The sequence below is a fragment of the Nelusetta ayraudi genome, unplaced genomic scaffold (genome assembly GCF_046127955.1).
Source record: "Nelusetta ayraudi isolate G7.1 ecotype Tasmania unplaced genomic scaffold, CSIRO-AGI_Nayr_v1 ptg000072l, whole genome shotgun sequence".
Classification (NCBI taxonomy): domain Eukaryota; kingdom Metazoa; phylum Chordata; class Actinopteri; order Tetraodontiformes; family Monacanthidae; genus Nelusetta; species Nelusetta ayraudi.
This window is the reverse complement of record NW_027466122.1, coordinates 151,468-176,495: the sequence shown is the minus strand read 5'-3', so window position 1 is coordinate 176,495 and position 25,028 is coordinate 151,468. Positions and strand designations below refer to the sequence as shown.

The window sequence follows — 25,028 nt, the reverse complement described above, 5'->3', positions numbered from 1 at the left end:
TCCGGCGTGTAGGTGCAGCGCCTGTGTGCCGCCGCCACCGGCTACAGCTAAAGCTGACAAGCGTTTCCTCAAACGGCGTTAAGGAAAGTTGGAGAAGCGCTCGGTAAATCCTCTCCCCGGCAAAGCGCATCGAGGAAATCCATCGTGGCTGATAACCCGCCGCGCATCTCGACTTAATCACAGCCTGAGCGAGGACGCCGTGATTGGAGTTGATAGCAGTTTAAGGGAGGGGGGGAAAAAAGGCAAACCAGACTGGAATAAAGCAGCGTTTAGTCGCTTGTTATGTAAAGTGTCGCCATGCATGCTGAAAAAAAACCCTGCAGGACAGGCCTCGTTTCATGCAGAAACAATTTCCACTTAAAGCAACTTAATTATTTTATTTTCAGCAAATTTAAACAACAATGTCAATGCGACACCCCAGCTGACCTCTCGAATATCCCCTTCTAAGAAAAATCCAACCTGGAGCAGCACGTCTGAGTTTAACTTGTTGTTCAGGTTGAATTTTCTCTCAACATTAGAGGAGGATATTTGCTCCCTCGAGTCGATCTCAAGTGGAGGTGAGAGCGCCAGACGGCGTGACAAAGGCGCTGCATTGAAGTGAAGAGCTGCAGCCTCAGACTCCGACTCACAATCAGGTGTCGCAATGGCTTTCCACCCTCGGCAGACTTTTCCCATTTCATGTTAATGTTTTGGGAAAGTTTGACAGCCGACTATTAGCATCAGCCAAGAGTAGTGTGTGTGTGCGTGTGTGTGTGTGTGTGTGTGTGTATCCACCCACCCTCCCCCATCTTTTCATTCCGGATTTCAGGAGGTGTAATTAATTTCCTTGTCTCCTCTTTTTATACTCGTAAGTTTAACTGCATGGTCTGATGTTGGACGGGGGGGACATTATGGATTTCTTTTTGAAGTCGTCTCTGAAGCTTTGCTCAGGACATAATGGTCTGAATAATCTGCCTCGCTGATGCACTGACAGATTAATGTGTGTTGGCGTGTTTTTGCTGCAAATGGATGTAAAAAATGGATATTGCATTTTTCTTTTTTTGGACCGAAAACCCTTCATCTTAATTCTTTGCCGATTGCTAAGCGAGTCACACACACACACACACACACACACACACACACACACACACACACACACACACACGTACTCATCGCTGCACTCATGTCTTTCCTCTAAGTCCATCCTACACCCATAAATCACTTCCAGATGCAACAAAAGAGCCCAAACGCTGAATAAATGCATGAAGAGCCTCAGTGTATGTGCAACACTGAGATTCGTCCATCTTTATATTCTCCCTGTTTTTTTTTCACTTTACTTTCACTCTCCACTGTTATCCGTCTCACCTGTAACACTGTATTTTCTCTCTCCCTCACCTCAGAGCCGCAGCCCTCCGTCATCCAGCCCTTCCTGCCGCTGGACCCGAGGCTGGACACCAAACTCCTGGGCGCCACCCAGTGGGCTTACGGCCAGATGAACGGCGGAAGCGCCGCTCCGGCTGCAGAGCCGCGCATCCTCAACGGGAGCTTGGCGAACTACGGCGGACTGACAGCTGCAGCCTTTATACCCGACGCCGCCACCAACGCCGGCGCCACCAAGAATATAACGAGCGGCGGTGACACAAACCTCAGTTGTTCGCCCATAACGGGCCCCCTTAACAAGATCCCGTGGGCCCATCACTATTTAAGTGAGCCCATCACTCCCAGTAACATCCCAAGTGGTCCTGCCACCGCGGCCGGTCGCAGCCCGGAGAAGAACTCCGAGGTGGCGGCAACCAGAGTCCAGAGGCCCGTCTCCTTCTCGCTGCCCAAGAGGAGCTGCGTCCTCCTCCACCAATCGGCTGCCGTCTTCATCCAGGCCGGACGAGGCTCCGCCCCCTCGGCCAAGCCGGACGGGCTGATGGCGCTAGAGAGAGCCAGAGACCTGGCGGAGAAAGTGGCGCTGCAGCGGCTCAGCTGGAGCAGTGGGAGCAGCACTGGGAGCGGCACTGGGAGCGGCACTGGGAGCGGCACTGGGAGCAGCACTGGGAGCAGCACAGGGAACAGCACTGTGAGTAGTCGAGGGGCGACAGAGGAAGGAAGAGATTCCCAGATTCCTTCGTGTCAGGAAGAGGACGCAGCTGACGTCGGTACTGGAGCCTCAGACTGTGGTAGCGACAGTGCGACTGGAGCTCATCTTTATTTAAGCGGCGGCAGCCAAATGCCGCAACAAACCAGTTGTGACAATGTGGGCGCAGCGCCGTCTAAAGAGTCCGAAGCCTGTGGCCATGCAGGAAATCAGAGGGTGACTCCGACTCCGTCGAGGGAAGATATGCTCGCTGCCGCCGCGAATCAGCCTCAACACACCAACCGTTCAAATGAGACCAGAGAGTCTCAAACGAAACCCAAAGAACCCGACTCCTCGTCCCCCTCTGAACCTCCCAGAGACCCGCCCGCTCCGCCGCCAGGCCGACCCAAAGAGCCGTTCTTCCCCGTCCTCAGCCGGGACGGCAGCAGGGTCCTGCTGTGGCCCTCGGAGATGCTCAGCTACACCCGGACGGCGCCGGCCGTCTCCTACAGCATCAACCCGCTGCTCTACGACTTCAGAGCTCACAACAGGCCGCGGGACGGCGGCGAGGGGAAGAGGGCGGGGCCGCAGGACGGGAGGGAGAGAATAAAGCTTCCCGTGATCAAACAGGCCGACTGCCAGCAGCCGAGGCGGGAAGTTGCAACCGAGGGGGAGATGAGAGATGAAAAAGGCCGAGGAGATAAAGGCGGAGAGGCAGAAGGTGGCGTTGAAGTCGGCGGTGGCGGCGGCGGTGACGCAGTTGCGGGCGACCGTGATGAAAGCGCTTTAAAATCTGTTTCCACAGAAAGTCACCTCCCGCCCACGCCGGGCCTTCAGAGCACAGGGGGGAGGAGGAAGAGGAGGAGGAAGAAGAGGGGAGGGGTGCGGAGGGGCGTGAGGAAGAGGGGGAAGAGGAGGAGAGGAAGACGGGAGCGGAGGACGGCGAGCGGCGGTCCGTCGGAGAGCCAGGCGGAGAGGGGAGGGAGGAGGTTGAGAAGGGAGGAAGGGGAGGAGGAGGGGGAGGAAGGGAGTGACGGAGAGGAGGAGGAGGAAGAAGAAAGAGAAGAAGAAGAAGATGGAGCAACACAAGGAGATCAAACAGAGCGAGAGACGGCAGGTAGAAATGACGAGCAGCTATTAAGCGATCTTCCCCTGAATCGGTGTAATCGCTGCAACCAGCTGTGTGCGCCGCTGAACGGGGAGGCCGGCCCGAGTCAATTCCACCAATCAGGCGCCCGGTGGGGCCGCCGCCTCAGAAAGCTGCTCTGCGGGGGTGCAGCATGCAGCTCGGTGATTAGCCCCGCCCCCGCCGCCACACAGATGCCACGCTGTCCCGCAATTACGGCCGTCCTCGGCGAGATGAGAGAGATAGACGGAGAGGTGGGGGAGGGAATGGGGGTGGGGGAGGGGGAGGGGGAGGGGGCCGAGCAGCGACAGAATCCAGGGGCGGCGGCGGAGATAAGAGCCGAGCAGAATTCAAAAGGAAACGCGTGCGACCGCGCCACCGGTGCCGCACCTCACACGGACACAGCACGCCATCCGGCGATTAGCCTCGCCACCGCCGCCGCCTTTAGCGAAGCAGCGTGCGCTCAAAGGCCAACAGCACCTGCGGGACACGGCGGCGCCGGGCCAGATCCGACCCGCCCACAACACCGGCTCCTCCCGCAAGCGGAAGCGACGTCAGAGGGCGCCGGCAGGAAGAGGAAACTGCCGGAAGCGGAGGCGGGAGAGACGCAGAGGAAGAGGCGGAAGAGAGGGAGGCGGCACGGCCGGAGGGCGGGACGAGAGACACCCGGCGAGGACCAATCGCTTCCGTCGGAGAGCAGGAAGACGACGGAGCGGACGAGCGTAGCCACGGAAGACAGCAGGGGGGAGGAGCTTCCTGGCCGGGCAGCAGCGGCAGCGGAGAAACTCAGCGGGCAGGCGGTCCAGTCGTCCGACAACAGGACAGACGTCAGAGTGGAGGATTCTGGGAGGTGTAGTCCCACCGCCGCTCAAAGACACGCACCTGATCCAACACCTGATGGCGCCGCCGCCGCCGCCGACACAGCGTCGCAACATTCAAAGGACCTGAATCCTTCTGAGGACACGCCTGCCGATCAAAGGCAACACCACCACGGGCCACCAGGGGGCGCCGACAGAGTCTGCGCTGACCTCCGCGGTCTCAGCGACCCGGCCGGTTCAGAGGTTCAGAGCCGAGCGGACGAGTGCAATCACCAAAAGGAAAAAGTGTCGGGCGAGGCGGCAGGCGGCGGTGAGCAGAGCGGCAGTGGCGCCTGCAGCCGCATCGATCCCGGCGGATGCAGCAGCAGCAGCAGCAGCAGCAGCAGCAGCAGCAGCGGCGACGCCATCGACAGCGGTCAGCGCGGCGGCGGTAATCACAGCGCTGATTGCAATCACTGCACTAATGCCGTTGATTGGAATGCAGCGGAAGCGCTAACGAGGAGGGGGGGCAGCGGGGGAGGCGAGAGGGGTGGGGCGGGGGAGGAGGAGCGGAGGAAGCAGGCGGGGACGGAGGTGGAGAGGACGTGGGCGAACCGGAGGGAGCGAGGGGGGCGGAGGGACGTCGACCGCTTCTGCCCGGAGAAGAGGCCTCGCTTGCCCCTCCCCCTGCCCCCCGCCCTGCCGCCGCACTGCATCCCCCTCCACGCCCCCCTCCTCCTCACCCCCCCTCCCCTCTGCTCCTCCTCTTCCTCCCCCTGCTCCTCCTCCGCCGCTGCCGCCTTCTCCTTCCAGCACACCATCGTCCAGCACCACCTCTCCCTGCTGCCGCCTCACCCCCACCTCCCCCTCCACTCCTACCCTCACCCGTTCCCCACCTTCCCCCCCCACCTCCCGCCGCTCAGGCTCAACCCGCCCCCTCCCCCTCCCCCGTCCTTTTACGCCTCGCCGCCCATTCCGCTCCTGAACGGCCCCGGCCCGTTTTCCCTGGCCGCCGCCTTCCACCCTCTGCCGACTCACCCTCACCCTCACCCCCAGGCCCACCCCCACCCCCACCCGCCGCCTCTGTACCCAGCGACTCACCCTGCAGTTCTGCCCTTACAGATGTTGTTCTGATAAACACGGCGCAGGCAAAATAAACAGACTCACGGCAGGTGAGCGTCTCCCTCTCGCTCACTCCCTCTCCCTGTGTGTGTGTGTGTGTCTGCGTGTGTGTGTGTGCGTGTGTGTGCGTGAGCGTGTGTGTGTGCGTGTGTGCGTGTGTGCCAGGAACTGCTTAAAATGCGTGGGACGGCAATTTCAGGGGGACTCGAGTCAGGGAAGAAAAAAACAACAACAACAGAAAAAAAAACAAAAGTGAGCTTACTTCAAGCCAGACCTCCGGCAACCTCGTCACCCGCACAAACACTCTGAAGCTGAGTGGGGGGGAAGAAAAACCAGGAGAAATGGTAGCTTATTATCTTCATCAGCCGCAATCCTTGTCAAAATGAGCCTCAGGTGTGCAGCCGTCAGAGCTGCGGTGAGGATCCACAGCTGGGCTCGCCGCTCCCCCGGCACAAATCACTCCACTGCTCCTGTTTTGCATTTTCGCAGCCGATGATTCGGCTGCTTTGAGGCACGTCGGACGTTTTTTTTTTTTTTCTTTTTTCTTTACAGCTCCAAAGTGGGGAAAACGCACACATTTTATATTCTCTTGTGCTCTTTGAAGCAACTCCGACAATGATAATAAATACAGTTTTACCCTCTGCACCCACAGTGACCTCACAAATTTGTTTCTGTCAGCTGGTCTCCCCCCCCCCCGTCCACAGCAGGTGCGAATTAAGACAGAATCTTGCTTGTTAGCCTTTAAACAAAGTTTCAATGAAGTGCTTCACTGCTCTAAAAAAAAAAAAAAAAAAAAAAGGGGGGGTGAAAGTAACTCTGGGCTGTATTTACTTTCAAGACAAATACAGAAAAGACACAGCGAATAAAGAATAAAAACATGTAGGGGGCGCTATATCATCTTCCTGTTTAGCTTTTTCCACCTGTGGGCTAGCTGGCGAGTCAGATGTAACATTTCCAGACTGTGAGTCTGATTGATCTCGACGACGCCCCTCCCCGCGTCAAGAATTATCGGCGCTGTTTTGCAGCGATGCAGCAGATTCTCTCTCCGGCGTGTGAAAGCTCGCAGCGCTGCAGGTCGGAGGCAGATTGATGGTCGGAACACCACGATTCCCAACGGAATGTCAGACGGTTTTCCCGCCCTTATTTTTCCATTAAGCCGACACGACGTTAATGCAGCATCAGCTACAGAAACTCGATCAAAGCCGTGGTTAGTTAATCGCTAACAAAATGGTTTCTTCCCCCCCCCTCTCTCTCTTGCTCTCTCGCTCTCTCTCGGCCTCAGTTTGTTGTGGCATGTGTACAGGAAATAGGATTTAGAGCCTCAGACTGGAGGAGGAAACAGTCCTTTACGGAAAATTGCTGTGCGGAAAGAGCTAGAAGTGGATACAAAAGTTTAAAATGTACTTTTTTTTTCCAACTTCAGTACACCAGCTTTTTAATTTTTTTTTTTATTTTTTGGAGGGCTTTGCAGTGTTACCTTCACTGCCTGGTGGGACATTGAAAGCGTCACCCTACAATCCGTATTTATAGCTTTTGATTTGATGCAACCAGAAACTGAAACAGTTTTTTTTTATTCCCTCGTCATCATCCATCATTGTCCTCATTGATTTTGACTTTTGAGTTCCTCATTGAGTGACAACAGTTTAAAGAAAAGAACATTTTTCACAGCCATGTACATGATACCCCCCCCCCCGACGGAAAACGAACAAATCACCGTTTAGAAGTCGTCGTTATCTTCCCGCCGTTTAAACGACATACTCACCTTGAGAATATCAATTGATATGGATGGGAAAAGAGGAATTAATCACTTAATTAATAAAGGCATTCTGCCGGCTCCTCCAGAGAAGGACGCAGTTTAAATACAGAATGCGGCCCGTCGTTTTGCCGCGCAGGTGTTTATTAAACAGCTAACAGGCTACAGAGGGTAAACACGGCCGCCTGGCGCTGATTAATATGCACCTTTATTGGTACCAGCAAAGTCAACACGCGCAGCTCCATCAGAAAGTCTCTGCAGCTGAACGCTTGCTGGCGGCTGATCCCGCAATGATTGGCTGCAAAAACACAAAAGAAATCATCAGCAGACTTTGAGCACATCAGCTCCCCGTCTCTATGGTTTCCTTCGTGTGCTGTCGTGCAGCGTCAGAGGGACAGGAAACGACCGAATGCACCCCCACCCAAAAAAAATGTGGGAGACATGATCCGTGTCCTTTAGCTCAAAGTGGTAATAATAGTAATGATGATAATAAACTGTCTGAAACGCCTGGAGAACACTGGGAATGCTTGTCGCTGAAGCCCTAAAATAGAGAGATGTTCCCGCAGAAGTCTGCAGAAATAACAAGTGAGTTCTAAATTGCATACAAATTGTATACGGCCGCGCATAAAGTGAATTCACAATGACAAGGACGGTTTGTGACAATGCAGTGTGCCGTATTAGCCCGTTCCAAAAGTGTCCCAGAACAAATTCAAACTGGAGTCGCAAAAAAGAAACCCTGTCTCTTCTTAGCATATAAGAAGAGAAGATAGAAGATAACGTCAACCTCGCGCCATGTTTTAACTAGATTATTTTCTCATTAATATTTCAATTCCAACGCATATTCCATTGGTATACAGCTGCCATCTGGAGCGACATCTGCTAGCTTGCTAGCATGCACCTAGCTACGCAGCAACATGTTTCCATCAGTGGTGGGTGTGAGCGCGGCTCAAAGTGTCGTCTTGACTGCAGAACATCCTTCAGTTTTCGATGTGCAGCCGAATTGTGATTAAATGACACAAGTTAAAGGCAGCGTCGGGCGACCCGGGACAAGACTTCCTAGTTGAGATTAGTGTGCCGCACCATAACTGCACTGCACTTAAGTGTACTAAAGAAAGCGAGCACTGTGAATCTCTGCTAACAGCGAGAGGGCAAAGAACTTTTTCTTTCCCTTTGTTCTCCGACCAGACTTTTCTTCGCGGCGCAGTTCTTTTCCTCGAGATTGCTGAACTCTGCGGTGAAATGTTACGTTTACATAAACCCTGTCACTCTTTTTTTTCCCTCACCGGCAGCGATTGACTCGGCCGTCTGCCTTTTGCTCTCGACGTTGCAGACCTTCACCGGCTTGAGCTGCAGTGGAAATATTGCACGGTTTGATAGCAGTTCACGAGCAGCCAGTCACAAGAGGGGAAAACAACTTGATAGACTTGGAGATGTGTCTGTGTGTGTGTGTGTGTGTGTGTGTGTGTTTAACTGCCTATCCAACGGGGGACATATGTTTCATTGCACACTGACCAATCGGGGACCGCATGCAAAGCCAACTGGGAAGATTATTCGGGCTCCCTCCCCCACCGTTGGTGATATACACGATCGTGTGCGTACGTGCGTGTGCACGTGTGATGCTGTCATCTAACGGCGGACTCAAACAGGTGGCTTTTCCCACTTTGCGACACGGGAAACCTCTCCCGCCGAGGGAACAGATCCTGTTAATTCATGCGCACCAAGTTCAAAGCTGGTCTTTCCTGGCAGCACTTTTTCTATCAAACACACCCTCGGGCTCGACTTTTTTCCCTGTAAAAGCGAAGGAGCCACACATGATGGAGGGTGGAGGTGGTGGGGGAGCAGCGGATTTTCTTTTTTTCACCTGCCCTTATTTCATTTAGAGAGGCCGAGTCCTCCACATCCTGACGATGTGGGGGAGAGGGGCGGGCGGGGGGAGAGAGCAACATTATTGAAAAGATGAAGCGTGTGAAGCTGCAGGAGCTGCTCCTGACAGAGCGACACTCTGGGGTGTCAGAGGTGTGAACGGCGGGGGTGATACACACAGTCACTCCATCACACTGTTGTTCTCTCATTTTCTTTTTCTTTCTCTGTTTCTCTCCCTCCTTCCTCTGGAGGTGAACATGTGGCGGCAATGGCTTCAGGGGACAACCAGCATTTATTTTTTTTTGGTTTAGTTTTTTTTTTTTTTTTTTTTATAATCCGTCTCAGTGACTAAATTATTGCCCCTGCAGCGGCGACGACGGTGACAAACAAAAAGCGAGAGGGAGACGTGCATGAAATAGAAGCAGAGTTGTTTTGTTTGAGAGTTTTAGTTCAGTTTTTTCCAGACGAGCGCCGTAAAATATTTCAGCCGGATCGATCCGGGGACAACACACTGCTGGTGTGGCGGCAGCCGCTCCGTCGTTCCAAGAGGTCGCCGCTAGACGGGCTCCATATTCCTCTCCGCTTGATTTCCCCTGCGTCCCCTGCACATGTTTTTTTTTTTTCTTTTACAGTGACATTATGGAGCGCAGGGGCAACAAGGCCTGTATCTCAAACCTCCCGATGTGTTCAATAATAGCGGCGCCAATGTGAAAGTGGTTCCACTTGCAGCCTCCAAGTGTGAGAAAAATGCCAGAATGCCACGAGTGGGTTCGGCTGAAGCTCTCCCCCGTGGCTCCGCCCTGCCGGGGTCTGAGTGCACATGTTCTCTGTGGACGTACACACCTTTTCTTTACAATGGTGAAAAGATTAAAAAAAAAAATAATAAAAAGAAATGAAAAATAAACGTGTAAATTAGAGACGGAAGCAAGCTGTTACTAGATGTATTTTTGTAGCGGGGCCTCAGTTGAATGAGGCTCAGTTCTTTTCTATCATGTATTGCCATGTATTGCTATTTTAGCTAGAACCCAATGAACTCCAAACAATATTGGTTTGTTCTGCTGCTGAGCTGTTTGTACATATGTTCTCTAAAGTCCCGGTTAATCCTCGAACGTGCTCTCCAAAAAAATAAAGAAAAGAAAAACAAACCAACATAAAGAGGCCTTGTTTGAGTTCCTTCAGAATTCACAATTTTGTTGACGAAAAAACATCTGGAGGAATCTTTTTTTTTTTTCTGTGTGATTCAGCAGACTTCCTGTATAGCCCCTGATATTATCCCTGCAAATATGATGATAGATCTAGCGAATCTATTGTGTAAAAAGACATCATCTCTCTGACGAAAGAAGAATAAAAACCTGTAAACTAGATTTCAGTGTGTGGTTGTTTTTTTTCTCTCTCACTCTATTCATTTCTGGGGATAAAAGTTTCCAGCTAAAACCACAAAGATGTTCATCGTCAGCAGACAATATCTGCCATACTTATTCTCGTAGAGCAAATAAGAAGCAGTTAAAAGAAAAAAAAAAATCCCTTAAATTTACTTTCTTTAAATCAGACGATTTAAAGAATGGTATACAACTGAGACAAAGCTGGAAAGGAAGCACTCATCCAAAAATGATGACGATAATGGTTTGTGAATGTGTTGAGCTGATAAAACACGTCACACATACCATCGTGTGACACTTCTGAAGAAGGCGGAAGCTCCGCCGAAACATGTCAAGGTAAGACCGTCGAGAGAAAAACAGAACCCTTGTCTTGAAAAAAGAAATGGCGACGTGTGTGTTAGTAGATGTTTTGTAAAAACTCACAAATTCATGTTTAAATTAATTTCAATCAACCTACAATGCTAATGAGTATTCTTGTCAAATGATTTGTAAATGATGAATTCAGTGTTTATTAATTCTTGACTAATGCTCAATAGTCTTATTATTTGGTAAAACTTATTATAAAGTGCTACCAAAAGTAATAACAAAGTAAACACACACACACACACACACACACACACACACGCACACACACACCGGCCCTCTTCTGACCTATTCCGTGGTGTCATGTGAGCGTCGTGAAGACTCGGCGGTCCCACTCGCCCTGACGCAGCGAGCGAGGTGAACGCCGTGTTTCTGCGGCCAAAACATCCTGTGCAGCCTCCTGGACAAGAAGGAGTGTGTTGGTGTGAGCACACGTGAGAAGCGCGAGCGTGGGCTGCCTCTGCTTACGTGCTCCTGTATAGGCTCCGCTGACACACTGCCGCAATGGTAAGGTATGAGAAAATATCACGCAGTGTTATCGCGGAAAAGAGGAGCTGCTCTGTGTGCACGCAATGTGCACGTGGCCCTCGGCAAAGAGGCGACGGGTGATGTTGGTGAAGTTGCCACAGTGAGCCAGACTTGTTTAACATTCATAACGTTCTGAATGGTGAAGTGCGTTTAAGTGAACTGTCCCTTTAAGACCTAGAAATACAACAAAGGGGGAAAAAAGGATTCTGTCCCGGTGGATCAGATGCTCTGGGACTGAGACCCTCTGTGTGTGTGTGTGTGTGTGCGTGTGTGTGTGTGTGTGTGTGTGTGTGTGTGTGTGTGTGTGTGTGTCCAGAAGGCTCTTGGACAGCTGGGATCTTCATGTTCAATGACTAAATTAGCGTCAAAACTCAACATGTTCAGCACCTGGGGCTCACTATGTGTGGGTGTGTGCGTGCGCCTCTGAGTCTCTGACACGTGCGCGGCATTTCCCTCTGAGCGCGTGTGTGTTTCGCATGTGCGCGCGTGCGCGCGTGCGTCTGCGCAAAGTCAAGTTGGTTTTATTACCGAATCAACGGTTCTCTGCAATTTGCTCCGCTGACCTTTAGAAAGCAACTAGAAACCTTCTGACATTAAAACTCGACTGTGTTGAATTAGTTCTGAAAGGTGCCTGTGTGTGTGTGTGTGTGTGTGTGTGTGCGTGTGCGTGCGTGCCCGTGTGTGTGCATGTGCGTGTCTGCACTTCTCCCCTCACACTTGTCACTGTTTCCTCCTTTTTTTCCTTTCCGTCTGAACACTCCCCGCCGCCGCTGATGGATGCCTCCATCCACTGCAGCACTTCATGCTGAATGAGTTAATAGACTCCGCGGAGCACCGGCAGCGGTGCATTATGGGTTTTCTCCTCCTCCTCCACCACCAACACCACTTTTTTTTTTTTTCCCTTCACGCTTCAGCCCCAGAAGCCACTCGGCGGCACGTTAAAGGAAGCCTTGGCGCGCTTCATCGGCAGCTGAGAGACAAAAGCGGCGGAGAATCACATGCGTTAAAAAAGAGTCGCACAAAGAAAATCTACATAAAAGACAAACAACAAAAATGTGATTTCACCCTGAAATTACCTTCAAGACTAGAGACCCTTGTATCAGAGGAGAGCAAAGGTCTCGGCAGGGGAAACACCACACCAGGGTTTCATTGGTGGCAGATGGCGAAAATAGAAGAAAACAGAATTGTTTTCAAGGCCGCTGCAGGTCGGAGCCTTCAGAAGAATTTTATTTATTTATTCTTTTCCAAATCTGGAGCGAAAAGTTTCAAAATTCGTGTCTGGCAGCGACGCTCACCAGGCAGCTAGAGCAGTGGATCTGAGTGCTGTAAGAGCTTTCCAACAGCTGTTTCCGTAGCGCTAATGCCACTTCAGCCGGAGTGTAGGTGTTTTCATCCCCAAACTGGAGGATTTGACTGTTTATGTATTCTGCTCCACACAGAAAGAAGATGATTTTATTTTAATTTTTCTTTTCTCGTTGAGTTGTCTTGAGTTGGGTTCAGCGTTTCAGAAAATTAAGTAAAACAAAAGGAAACTTTCTTATTACGTTGTCATGGAAACCAGGCTAAATCCCTTTGACCAGAGCGCCCGTGTGAATGGTTTGAGAAATGAAAAATTTTGGCTCCTTTTTTTCTTTCCCATTGGGCTGTTTTTCAGGAAGCACTTCTGAAATCGGCTGTGGGAGGGAAAACGTCCCTCCTGCAGCCGGATGACGGCGATTTTCACAGATTATCTGAGAAACAGTTTGCACAGCCTGAAGAGCGGCGCCTAATCCGCCTTCCCCAGATTTTAAACACATTTATCTTAAGCTTATCGGGCATTCAAATCCTCCAATACATCATTCATTTTAATTGTGCCAGTTTAAATCATCCGATTTTCAAAAATGAGCTCCTGCAATTTTGATAAAGATGTTTTGTTTTTTTTTCTTTTTCTTTTTTTTTTGCCGAGCCAAAGCAGAACTTTAACTGGTCATGATGTTTTTCTTCTGTGATTTCTATTGTGGCATAACTGCATCAAAACGGCAGGAAGTGGTGGGTGAGGACGAACCTCCCGGCGCTGCTGCTGCTGCTGCTGCTGCTGCGGCGGCGGCGGCGGCGGCGGCGGCGGCGGCGCACCAATGCCCTCTGGATGGCTGATAATGGGTGAAGCCTTCCTCTCGCAGGAAGTCAAGACTCAAGCCCACCACCCCCTCCCGGATAGAAAAGAAAAGAAAAGAAAAAAAACGCAGGGAGGCAACAGAGAGCAATAACATTTGTTCTGAGGGTTTTGATCACTCCTGCTGTAGTCTGCAGAAATGGGTCACGGCTGCCAGAGACACATCAAACCTCTTGCCGTCGTCTGAGTCAGTGGAATCTCTGATGGGCCTTTTTCACCGCGCTGTCAACGCCGCTCCCTCCCTCCCTCCGTCCCTCCCCTCCTCCCCTTTCAAACGTTTTACTGTTGAGAAACTAAAAGTTTGTTGTTGTTGTTCGTCTTCTCCTTCTTCTCCTTCTTCTCCTTCTTCTTCCTCTTCTCCCGCACCTTAATGATGACTGATTGTGTCTTGCACCTTGCCAGGGGGACTCCACTTCCCTTTCGTTGTCGTACTTGTTTAGGGTAAAGGCAAAAAAGAAAAAAGAAAAAAAAAAAGAAGGAGTTTTCGGGGCATTGAACACCTTGCGCCGCAAGCCGTGCACACAGCGATTCATCATCCCCCGTAATCAGCCGCAGCGACTCCGCCAGCCGCCTGCTCCACTGCTCCAGCAACTCCGGAGATCCATCCTGGGATCCGCTGAGCCAGCCGGGCGGCAGAAATGCAACACGGGGGTTGTTGGATACGGCGAGCGGCCTTGAGCGCGCCGCGCGGCTGAGAGGTCTTGTTTGCTTGCCTGTGAAAATTCCAATACTTCCTGACTGACGGCAAATTGGGCAGCCCGTGAGCAGAAACGGTGAAGGAAATCGCAGTCGGCCAACAGTTCAAGTCATCTGACTCCAACAGCCAATGAGCAGGTGTCTTACGAAGCCGCAACGACACTTAAGAAGGTAATGTTGGACGATCCTGGGAGCTTCTCGCTCAGAACATCAGCGTTTTAGTCTCTGTCTTTAAAATGTGTTGTTCTTTATCGTTTACCGCATCCATTTGCAAAAGTGAGTGTTTTGAAAGTTGTAGTGACGGTGATTCTGACTGACTGGAACACAACACACAGGTTAGAAAAGTGACACTGGAGAAAACAACAACAACAACACAGTCGTTTCCCCAGCAACATATAATTTGGCAAAGTGAGAGCATGAAGGCAAGTCTGCAGGAATTAAATTTAATGTGATTCATATCTGCGAATTCAGTTCAGTTCAGTCGTCGGCCGTGCTTATTATTATCACAGAAAGACATCTCCGACATCTCCCGAGTTCACGTTGGCTGTCTTACAACTTTTTGAGTGGATGTGTTTGAGCCGCCTTTGATTTTTATGCATTAGCTGAGCTGATTAAGCTGATGTTCTTGTCCTTGACTAATGCCTCTCCCACTGTGCCTCTCCAGCCCAGTACTCCAGAATGGTTGTTTAAAAAAGAAAATGGAGATTTAAATCCAGCCAATGTGCAGGAATCCTGGTTTTTAGGATTTAGGATTTTTGTAAGGCATAATCCAACACGTGTCCTGCTGATGAGGACATATAATGGTCTTCACGGCTCTTTGTCTCATCTCCTGTTTTGTATTTGTACAGTTCAGACCCACAGTTTAGTCTATTTCTGCGTTCATAAATTTCATAAATTTTGTTTTTCTCTTTCAAAATTTCAATGCTTTGTTACATTTCTTCATTGTACATTTACCATGAGACAATAGACAAGAATTTATCTCTCAACCAAGGCTGCGTTTGAAAGGAAGGAATGTTGCTTTATAGAACAAAACATGATGAGTTTCCTTTGGCTCTTCACTCCAGCCTGGCAGCACGGCACGTGGAAATGTTTCCCAAATCTGGTAAATTGGTGGATTTATTTCATGTTTCCATCTGGTAAGGGGAGGCAAAACTTGGAAGGTGATTGGCCGAACCATCTGTCTGTCATCTTAATGCAGTCCAATCTAATTTGTTACTGATAGTTTAGCCAGGCCACAGCTTTCTGTTGGTGCAAGGGCTGGAATTAGCTGTGCATCATTGGATTTTCCCCCCTTTTTTTCCCCCCTTTTGTGCTGCCCAAGTGTCATTGATCATCATGAAACAGATATGACACAACAAAAACTTCAAACTTCTGTTTTGTTCACAGACTTCACTTCCTGGAGATCTTATCCACTCCACTGCAGCCTGTTTTTCAAGATTTACTTGAATGTTTTCCCGTATTTTTCTTCATCTTTATTCATATGAAACAATCCCTTTGTTACATATGAATAAATGAAACCAAAAAAAAAGAAGCTGTTTTTGGTGATGTTCGTGCAGCAATCCTTTCCCATGCGTTTCTATAAATCAGTGCAACAGCGTCCTCAGACTTCACATGGAACTGATGCTTTTGTTGAAGATCTCACAACCTGCATGCAGACAAAAGTGTAGAAGGATGCACTTTAATCACGGTTCAGAGATGAAACACCGGTGCACCCCCGACCCCTCCCCCCCTTCACCGCCAGACTGGCTGCTGATCCGCTGCCAGTGCCGTCAGCACAGGTGGCCGTCACAAGCAGAGGGAGCGCCGGCGGAGTGATTACGCTTCAGAAGCCCAGCGAATGACCTGGCCAGAGCTCAGAGCCGCGCGTCAGCTCGCTGGAGCTCCAACATTAATCCGCAAGATTTCAAACTGATGGGAGGCAAACGTGCGGGCAACACGCTCGCCGCCTCCCTGCCGCAGTCCCTCCCGCCACTCTTGCAGCTTTTGTTTTTCCGGCGGTTTTCACCGCCTGACTTGACTGGATTGCGGCTCGAATCTCGCTCGTCCACCTTGGCAACCTGCGTCAGAAAGGCTTTTCAATCAGTCGTGCAACCCGCCGGGTTTCAAATCCCATCAGCTTCCCTCTAGTGGGGACAAAAGCAGGAAGCAGCCGCTGCTTGCTGCTCTAATTTGGGTGCCGTCTTCCCGTAAAAATGAACAAAATGGCGCTGAAGGCGTTTCCCCGTGGACAAAATTCTTCAGTTTGCCTGCGAGTGGCTGGAACCACTTCAGTTATATGCTGAAAATCCCCTTTCCAAATGCTTTCTGCGGGCTCTTTTGCTGCATGGATGTGTGAGACAAATGCAGAAGTGGGATGAAACCTTTTCTCTCGATATTATCAATGTTATATTGATGAAATTTCATGCAACTAGCGACAGGTGGAGGTTGTTTCTCTGCTTCACTTTGCGGGACCCTGATGTTTACAGACGACACGGACACAATGCTGCCTGTGGCTTTTCAGAAACATAAGAGACGGTACTTACACTCCTCACTTACACTCATCCACAGACTCGACAGCATCTGGCAGGGCCACGGTGTAACGCTGCTACGGATCAGACATGTAATAGTATATGAAATTATGAATGTTGGATGGTTAGCGATGCTGCGTTTGCACAGACATCAGGCCTGCTTAAAAAAAGCTGCTCAGTGCAGAGATAAAGAGGCAGGATCCATTTTGCTTTATTGCTTTTTTAAGGCCAAACCTAAACCTAAAATTAGATTTGTGCGACAATTAAAAATAAATAGAGAAGTTGATCTGACTGCGATCGACATCGGCTTGGATTAGTTTCTGATTCGACATTAAAAAGCCGAAAATGGAGCTTGTCTATTGTTGTATACAACAATGATTCTTGTCCAAAGTCGTGTTTAACAAATACAAGAAAGAACTGAAAGGTTTTTTTTTTGGGTGGCTGGCGGATTCAAACTTTGACATCAGAAGTGAAACACATTCATGACATATGACACCAGATAGAATTGCAGCAGCGATAAATAATTCCCCTTTTTGCATTATTTCCTTCGCAGGGACCCTTTGGAAGCCACTGCAGAGCGCCTGCAGCGTGCCTCTGTTTTCTCTGCCCTCCCTTCATCTCCTCACTTTACTTGTGTCTGTTGCTCACATATGAAAATAATCTTTCATGCTTGACAGCAAACACAAGACGTGGGACCTTTTTTTTTTACGCCTTAAACTCAGCCCCCGAGGCGGCACGTGGCGGCCCGCGGAAGGCGACGCTTTTGACGAATAAATCACTCAATCTATGAATCCTTTTACGTTTGCTTTGCATACAAGCCGGCAGACTGAGCCAATAAAAGTCACACATAATGTGCCGAGGCTGGAGGAACTTGTGCGTTTAATCACCGGCGGGGCTGCTCATAAGATTTCACCAATTTTAATGTTTACAAATAACATTTTTACACGTTTATTTCTTCTTCTTTTTTTCAAACGCGTAAAAAGGCGCTGACACAAACAGACGCAGTCTTTTGGCAGACAGCCTCCCTTTTAAAGCTGTAATCCACAGTGATTGAACTGTGACATCCGGGCTAAAGCTTAACAGATGACGGAGAGAGGTGCTTCTCTCTCTCACTGCGCTTTTCACATCAACCCTTTTTTTCCCCTCTTCTTCCCGACGACGGCGACTGGAGGAACTGGGAGCTTCTCGTCTGGAGGCAGAGAATTGATGAGACTTAACAGAGCTGTATAAAAAAAAAAGAAAAGTGCGGCATCTGTTGACGACAAATTGCAAAACCGAAGGCGCTCCCTCCGCTCGGCTTGCGATTGGCTGATCTGCCACCGTTGTTAAACACCTAATAAACGCACACCTGCGACCGCATTAACGCTAATTTAAATGTTAATGCAGCGGAAGTGAGCGGCAGGTTCGGAGCCGGGTGGAAATGGAAGACGCCTTTGCCATTACGAAGGCATATAAGAAAAGAATTTCATTTACGGCGCGGCGATTAAAGAAACACAAAATAAATCATTTAGAAAATAATTGAAAATCTGGCATGTTGAGGGTCTTTGCAGCGCCGCCACCTCCCTGGCGTTGAACGCTTCCAGCATCACCGCCGCCCTAGCTGTGAAATGGGAGACTGCGGATCTAACAGCAGGGTCGGCTCAGAGGGACTCTTTCTTTTTTTCTTTTTTCTCGTCGCTCCTGCCTTTTGTCGCCTTCTCGGAAAATTAGTTTGATACGAGTGTCGGGACCTCAAACAATCATTACGCGACTCTGCACAGTCGGCCCCTCTTTGCACCGAAGCGGCATGTCATCTGTTGACATCCGTGATTAGGGGTTTTATTCTCTGGACTCTTTACTGTGGAAGCTACAGCGAGCGCCACCTCCCCCTCAATTACATCAAAACCGAGGGCAGAGGAGGGCGCTGTAGGGAGAATAAAAAAAGGGGAGACGGACAGAGGGGAGAGACCAGAGCAGCAGAAAATTAAAGGCAACGCCACATGAGGCCGCGGTGATTTCGGGCAGAAGAGTCTGTGTCCCGTTTTAAAGCCCTTTCAGATGAATTAGCATCAGCGTAAAGCTGTCGGGGAGGGTTACCGCTTCTTTTACACATCTATGAAACAGACAAAAAGGAAGTTTCCCTCTTTTGCTTTTTTTTTTTTAGAAAGTTTAAATCTGCTTTTTTTTCCTCCCCGCTTTTCATGAAAAGCCGCTTCGGCTCGTTGTTGACGGACGTGTCTGCAGTGACGCGAGGCGCCGGAAAGGCTCGCAACAACGCCCGGGAATATTGGAATCCCTGAAAAAAAAAGAAGAAAAAACGGCCACCTGAAAAGCGTGCGTGAAGCAGCAGAACATATAGCCAGAGGAAGTCTGCCGCTGGAAATTGCAAGTCAGGGAGTGTAGAAGGCTGAGCCGCCCGGATCAAAGTGTGTATTTACCTTCAACTCTCTGACCCGAGTTAAATCACAACTCACTCCCAAGAAGGTCGGAGCGAGTCGTCGGCCAAGTTTTTCATTACCAATCAAAGGTTAAACTTGTTCGACTCCACCAGGTTTCCTCCTCCTCCTTCTTCTCCTCCTCCACCAACACCTCCTCCTCCTCTTCCTCCTCCGACATGCTGAGGAACCTGATTTAAACAGAGGTTCCACAGCGGATGAACTCGCTTCAATGTGCTACCATCCATTGAAACATTTGACCTGCATCCTCATCCACATCTTTAAACTGACGACTCTCCTATCAAGCACTGATGGAATCTTCTTCTTCATCTTCTTCTTCTTCTTCTTCTTCTTCTTCTTCTTCTTCTTCTTCTTCTTCTTTCTTTAGACGTGATTTTTCATTGCTTTGCAGGGTTTCCCGCTGATGGACATTTCTCATTTTCTTCCAAGAATTTTTTTTTTCTTACTTGCCGGCAAATAAAACCCTGTTTTTAAGGAAAAAAAAAAAAGAACAAAACTGTCAATCCGAAAAATGAATTTAGTTGTTCTTATGATGCAGTGACGCGTGGAATTAAGTTCACTGTCTCTGCAACAGGAGCCTTTAAATCACTGCAAATCATATAAAGGCCGGATAAACTGGTTTTGTAAACTGGCGTAAACAAAGTGCTTGATTTGATTCCAACTTAATAGTTGTAAGTGGAAGTATCGCCTTTCAGACACTGCATTTACCCTCCTCACCATCTCAGCCTGACAGGGAAACACTCGGAGCTCCAAGCTGCCGCTTGTCTGGTCAGCCGGCGTTTCTTCTTCCACTTTTGATTCTCTTCCCTCCTCTGCACGTCTGGAGTTCCTTTGTCAAGATTGTCCGTGCAGGAGTTTGTGTGTCTCTCGGCTGTCGGCCGACTCCCGCTGCTTCTCCTTCCGCTCTGTACAGTATCTTATTAAAAGCTTTTTCAGAGAGCGGCTCTTCCCCCTTTCGCCTGTCACTGGTCTGAGTTGAGCTGCAGCCGCTATGCACATTTTTTCCTCTTTTTTTTGTATTGATTTCTGGATCCGCTGTGTCATGTTTTGCCATTTTCTTCTTTAAAAGTGCACTTGGTTTTCCTGTTCTGTGAAATGGGCGCTGCACATAATGCTCTGTTCATGATGTTGGCTTGCACAAAAACAGAAATCAAGTCATGAAAAAAATGTTTGGTCTTGAATGTTGACATAGAGGAAACAAAGATTAGCTCCAGCCTTCTTTAAGCCCTCTTTAAATAACGACTTCGGCTTGGCCTTGTTCATCGACTTGTCTCAGCTCTAAAGTGCAAAACACGTCCAACTCTTGTTGTGACTGCTGCTGCGTTCTTATGGCCACATCACAGGGAAAAGTCTGGCAGGCAGGGAGGACGGCTCAGAGGGAGGGGTGGAAAAAAAAAGAAGAAGAGATTTATCTGGTAATTTGCAGCTCCTAAGACGGCTCGGCCAATCAGAGATGAGAGCCACAACTAACCCCTATATCAGAGGGAGTTAATGGCACGCGGAAGATGGAAGTGCGGAGAACTACGAGGCATGAAGAGGATGAGACATTACATTAAGAGGAGGAGGAGGAGGATGACGGGGGAGTGGGGGGTGAGGAGGAGGCTGGGGAGAGGTGGTGCGAGTGTGATGACAAAGACGGACGGAGGGAGGAGAGAGGAGGAGGAGACGGAGCGTGAGATGTTCTGCTGTCTCCACCAGCAGATGCCGGAGAGTCCAGCAGCGCACGCAGAGCACAGAGCGAGGCTCGCCCAGTCCACTGCCAGATAAATAGCTTTACACACACACACACACGCACGCACGCATGCACACTCACACACACACACGAGAAACTAAATAAATAGCTTTATACTCAGCAGCAGCCAAAGTGGGTCAGACATCAAAGTAGCCACTCGAAAAAGCTGCCGGAGCCGCCGACACACACAGACACACACGGCCAAGCGCACACTTCCAAATTGCTACTTGAACTGTCTACACACTCGCGTGTGCGCATATATATACACACAGACACACACACACACTTTTGAGACACACAGTTGTGCTTACTGCAAATTGCCACGCTCTTCTCCTCCTCTTCTTCGCTTCCTCCGCTTTTGCTTGTGCGTGTGTGTGTGTGTGTGTGTGTGTGTGTGCGTGTGTGTGTGTTTGTCTGACATCTTCTCCTCGTCTTGTAAATTGCAGCGAGCGGGTGCCATGGTTGACCAAATAACAGCAATCAGGAAGTCTGAGTGCAGAGGAACAAAGGCTGGCCGGCCACTTTAGATACACACAGGCGTGTGTGTGTGTGTGTGTGTGTGTGTGAGTGTGTTGCACACCTTTAGCGGCGACGACGGCCACAATTTCGGGGGCGAAAGGCAACGGGCGGGTCAAGCGGAGGCAGGCGCTCCGTCATGGCAAAGTTAGTTTGGCCGCACTTGTTCTGATGTTGGGTTAGTGCAAAATTGGACGGGGACGTTCTTTCAAAAAAAAAAAAAAAAACTTTTTTTGGGGAGAGGTTGGAACGCAAGGGGGGGATGCTTTGTTTTAGCACAAGGTGAAAGATCCGCCAGCCAAACCAATAGTTACATTTGCCCTCACAGGATTGGACAACACTGGTTTTAAGGGAGGGGCTTGGCAAAGGCTCAATTTGGAATGTTGCTTCTTCATTAGATGGCAAATCCGTTGTAATAAGTGAACCAAAGAATGTTCCATACTTACTTTTCTTGAAATCTACATTTATCGCAAACACGGATGGGTGGAGTCTAGTGTGAGTGGTTACTGGCTACACACCTATTTGGTGGTGAAAATGTGGATGGAGATTGGAGGACGCAGAGCCTGACTGGTGCTTCAGCCTCTTTCAGACGCTTGTTTGTTCTGTTTGGAACTTTTGAAAGGAAAAAGGGGAGAAAAAAACAGAAAGTGGTTCGGCCTGAGTGCTCTGACAAACCCCCCGAGATCCACTGAGGCGCTGGGAGACAACCTCGCGCAAACCTGCAACCATCAGAGAGCAACACGCTGTCAACACGTCAGCAGGAAGATGGAACGCATCAGGTTGGCAGATCAGGGCTGAATCCTACTTTACTGTCTGTTTGTTAGTTAGTTAGTTTTTTTTTATGGTGAAATGCACACAGTTTGGCTTTGGCACCAATTGAACTGAATTAAATATATGTTTTTTTTTTCCCATAAATGAAAGGGTTATAAAATACATATGAAGGGAAAAACAAAAAGTCGCGCTGAGATCAAACAAAGCGGGAAATAAAACGGTACGTCAGCGCGGCCGAGCGCTTTCAGCGAGGTCAAACTTGAACGGTCGCTGCGGCTTTTAATTGCTGCAACATCCGCCAACGACACGGCGAGCAGTGAGTGATTTGCTGCTGCCGGTGATGGTTGTCGGTCAGGAGGTCGCCGACGGGAGCCGAGTGCAGAGCCGGACGAAAGGCTGCGAGCATCGAATCTGGAGCTGTCGGCAGCGAGGGAACGCGGCGTTCTCTTGGAGCCGGTCTGGACTGGAACTGGAACTGGAACTGGAACTGGATCCTCCCGTATGACTGGCCGGCCGCCCTCCTTCTTCTTCTGCTCGTCCCATGTTTTATCCTACCGTCATTTTCAATCCAAACACACACTCTCTGCGACTCACCTGCTGGACTCACCTCACCGCGTGACCACTCAATGAATAAAATGAATAAAGACAGCAGGGGTGACGACTCGGCCCAAGTCGCCGCTCCACTCAGCCGCTCCAAGGCTTTTATTACAGAGCAAAGTTGGCGACACACACACAGACAAGAGTGAACTTCACCAGGAAGGACGGTTCAGTGTGACTGAAGACCATCTTGGAAACGTCTGGTTTCATTCATCACGCACCTTCGTGGTGCAAACGTCAAGTTTCAGCAGTTTTAAAGTGTTGAGTGTGGCGAAGGTGACCTTCAGCAGCAGCATCATCATCATCATCCACGACACGGTGACACGGTGAGTTTGTGCAATTACTGCTGGAGCGCGGCGTGATTTGTGCTCCACCGCTGAGACTGAGACTTTCAGCTGCGCTGCGCCCGCTGCAGGCGGCGTCATTAGCCGGCGGAGTCGCTGCGAGAGAGCGACTCGGCGGCGGCTGATTTTCTAACCACAGACGCTCGAGGCTCTCAAGGAGAGGGTGCAAAAACCCGATCATAAATATGACTTTTCAATCTTATTTATTAAACCTCTATAAGCAAAAGACAAACCCAGAATTACATATTTACTCGGTTCAGGCTGTGTTTGTTTTATTTTGGCGAGGTCGGACTCTCTTCCCCTCATCCTGTCAACGCTCCCTCGTCATCAGCTGTCTATCTGTCTGTGGCCCTAATTTGTGCACCTGGGTCCAATCATCTTGCCTCCTTAACTTGCGCGTCGGTGCACCTGTGCCTCCTTCTGTCAACGTCTAATCGTCTCATCTTCCCAAAAAACAAAACTAAATGTTTTCCTTTCTCCGCATATTCCTCCCAGTTTCTCATTCAAATGTGGGACTTTTTTGTGTTTGTGTTTTTTGCTCAAGAGGTTTTTTTTTTTTAGTGCATATCATCAATTACGTTTTGTTTTTTGTTTTTTAAAAAAGAAAAAAAAAAGAAGAAGCAAAAATCAAAAGTCCAGCCCTCGGCCTACAAGACGTCTCTTTTATCCGGAGGCTAAAAGTCGAACGCTAGTTGTGTCGAGAACCGTCTCCAGCAGCCGCCTGCAATGGAAATGAGTTTCCCAACATTTTCGTTTGAAAAGCGTCAATTCATTCCGGCTTCATTCCAGTCGCTTCGGCTTTGAGATGCTTTCACCTCTGTGATGCCGTCCGAACCCAAACCTAACATTAAAGGCTTTTTGCCGCTCGTGTTTACAGCACAGCTGCTCCATTGTTGTATTATAAACGGAAGTAGCTATCGGTGTTATTGTGTCCCGCCCCCCCATGGCGCCGCTCCCATGCTGTTTCCTGCTATCAAGGAGGTAATTGCATAGTCTCTATTTTTTTTCTCGCTGTCTGTTGCTTTACACTGAGTCACAACCCTGAATTACCCCTGAACTTCGCTCGCCGTGCTGCGTTACAGCCCTCTGGAATTATGTATAACCTGCTTGAGGAGTTTGTGCAGCTTGGTGCCTCCATCAGCAGGATCCCGAGGTGGATTCAGAGCGGCGGCGGCGGCGGCGGTGGCGGACACTCAGCAGACCTTTGTCTCTTCACCGTCTGCCATAATGAAAATATCCTATGAAACATTAAACAGGCTCAGGAGTGTTTTGCAGACCTTCCTCTCATATCTAACGCTCATCAGTCACGAAGAGATTGTTTAACTTTGGGTGAGGAAAAAAGAAAATACACACATTTTGACAGTAGTGTGAGGACAAATTTGAATTCCGACCTGGCTCCCGACGCTCCCAACGGTCCCTGCTCCATCTGTCTCCTCTCCTGTCTGCTCCTGGGGCTCCTCGCCAGTCCCGTCGCCGTCTGTTCTCTTGAACCCTGACCGCCATTCTTCTCACGTTGTCCTGCGTCCCACTACAGTGCGGAGGATTCAAGCACCCGCCGATTTGTTGCACGGACGTCTTTGTGTGGTCGAGTCGGGCTCTTGCAGGGCCCTTCTGTGTCGCCGGCCACTTAGTCAGCGTCCGCCGCTGCTCTCCTGAGTTGAGAAGTGGAGACGCTGCCGACAGAAATCGATGCCTAATGAGCCGTGAAATTCCTTTATTCCTTTTTTTGGGTGAGGTCACATCATTTTGTATGGCACCGTGACTTCATCATTTTATTTCCCTCTTTTACTTGTACGCGTAATTACTGCAGTTAGAGAAAGACCGTGTTATTGCTCTGCACTGTTTAGAGCTGGACTGTATGTTTTTCCTTTCAGATGTACTATATATTATACACTATACACTTTTGTTTTAAAATATAGATACTGTTTGGACACAGCAAGGAATTTGGAGAAGATGTAAGTGGTGCCCTCTAGTGTATGTGCAGTACAGCTGCACATCTTTGTCAACCTGTGTGATAGATTACTCTCTATTAAAAAAAAAAAAAAAAAAAAAAAAGCCAAGGTGGGCACAGATGGAAGCATTGATCCGATCTCCCCTCACCCTAACCCTAACCCCAACTCTAACTCCAACCCTAACCCTAATGGGAGGTTGCACAATTGGGCAGTTCCCAGTTTTGACGCTATCTTGCTGATTAGCAGCGATTACGCCAAAAGTACGATAAATGTTACAAGAAGGTGACACTAACTTTTTTAAACCGATCATTTTACTCCAGTCGCGCCGTACAGCAGTCGTCCGTTCTCCTG

At 49.5% G+C, this 25,028-nt stretch overlaps 1 protein-coding gene across 1 annotated transcript in view; it reads left to right on the top strand.

The window, feature by feature from the left end:
• Nucleotides 1–3,896, top strand: part of LOC142899436 (G patch domain-containing protein 8-like) — a 53,042-nt gene extending 49,146 nt beyond the window's left edge. Inside the window, exons 5-6 of the mRNA XM_076042991.1 lie at nucleotides 1,380–2,938; nucleotides 3,576–3,896. Coding sequence (XP_075899106.1) covers nucleotides 1,380–2,938; nucleotides 3,576–3,896 — 1,880 coding nt within the window. The remainder of the gene's footprint in view (nucleotides 1–1,379; nucleotides 2,939–3,575) is intronic.
• The last annotated feature ends 21,132 nt before the right edge of the window (nucleotides 3,897–25,028 follow it).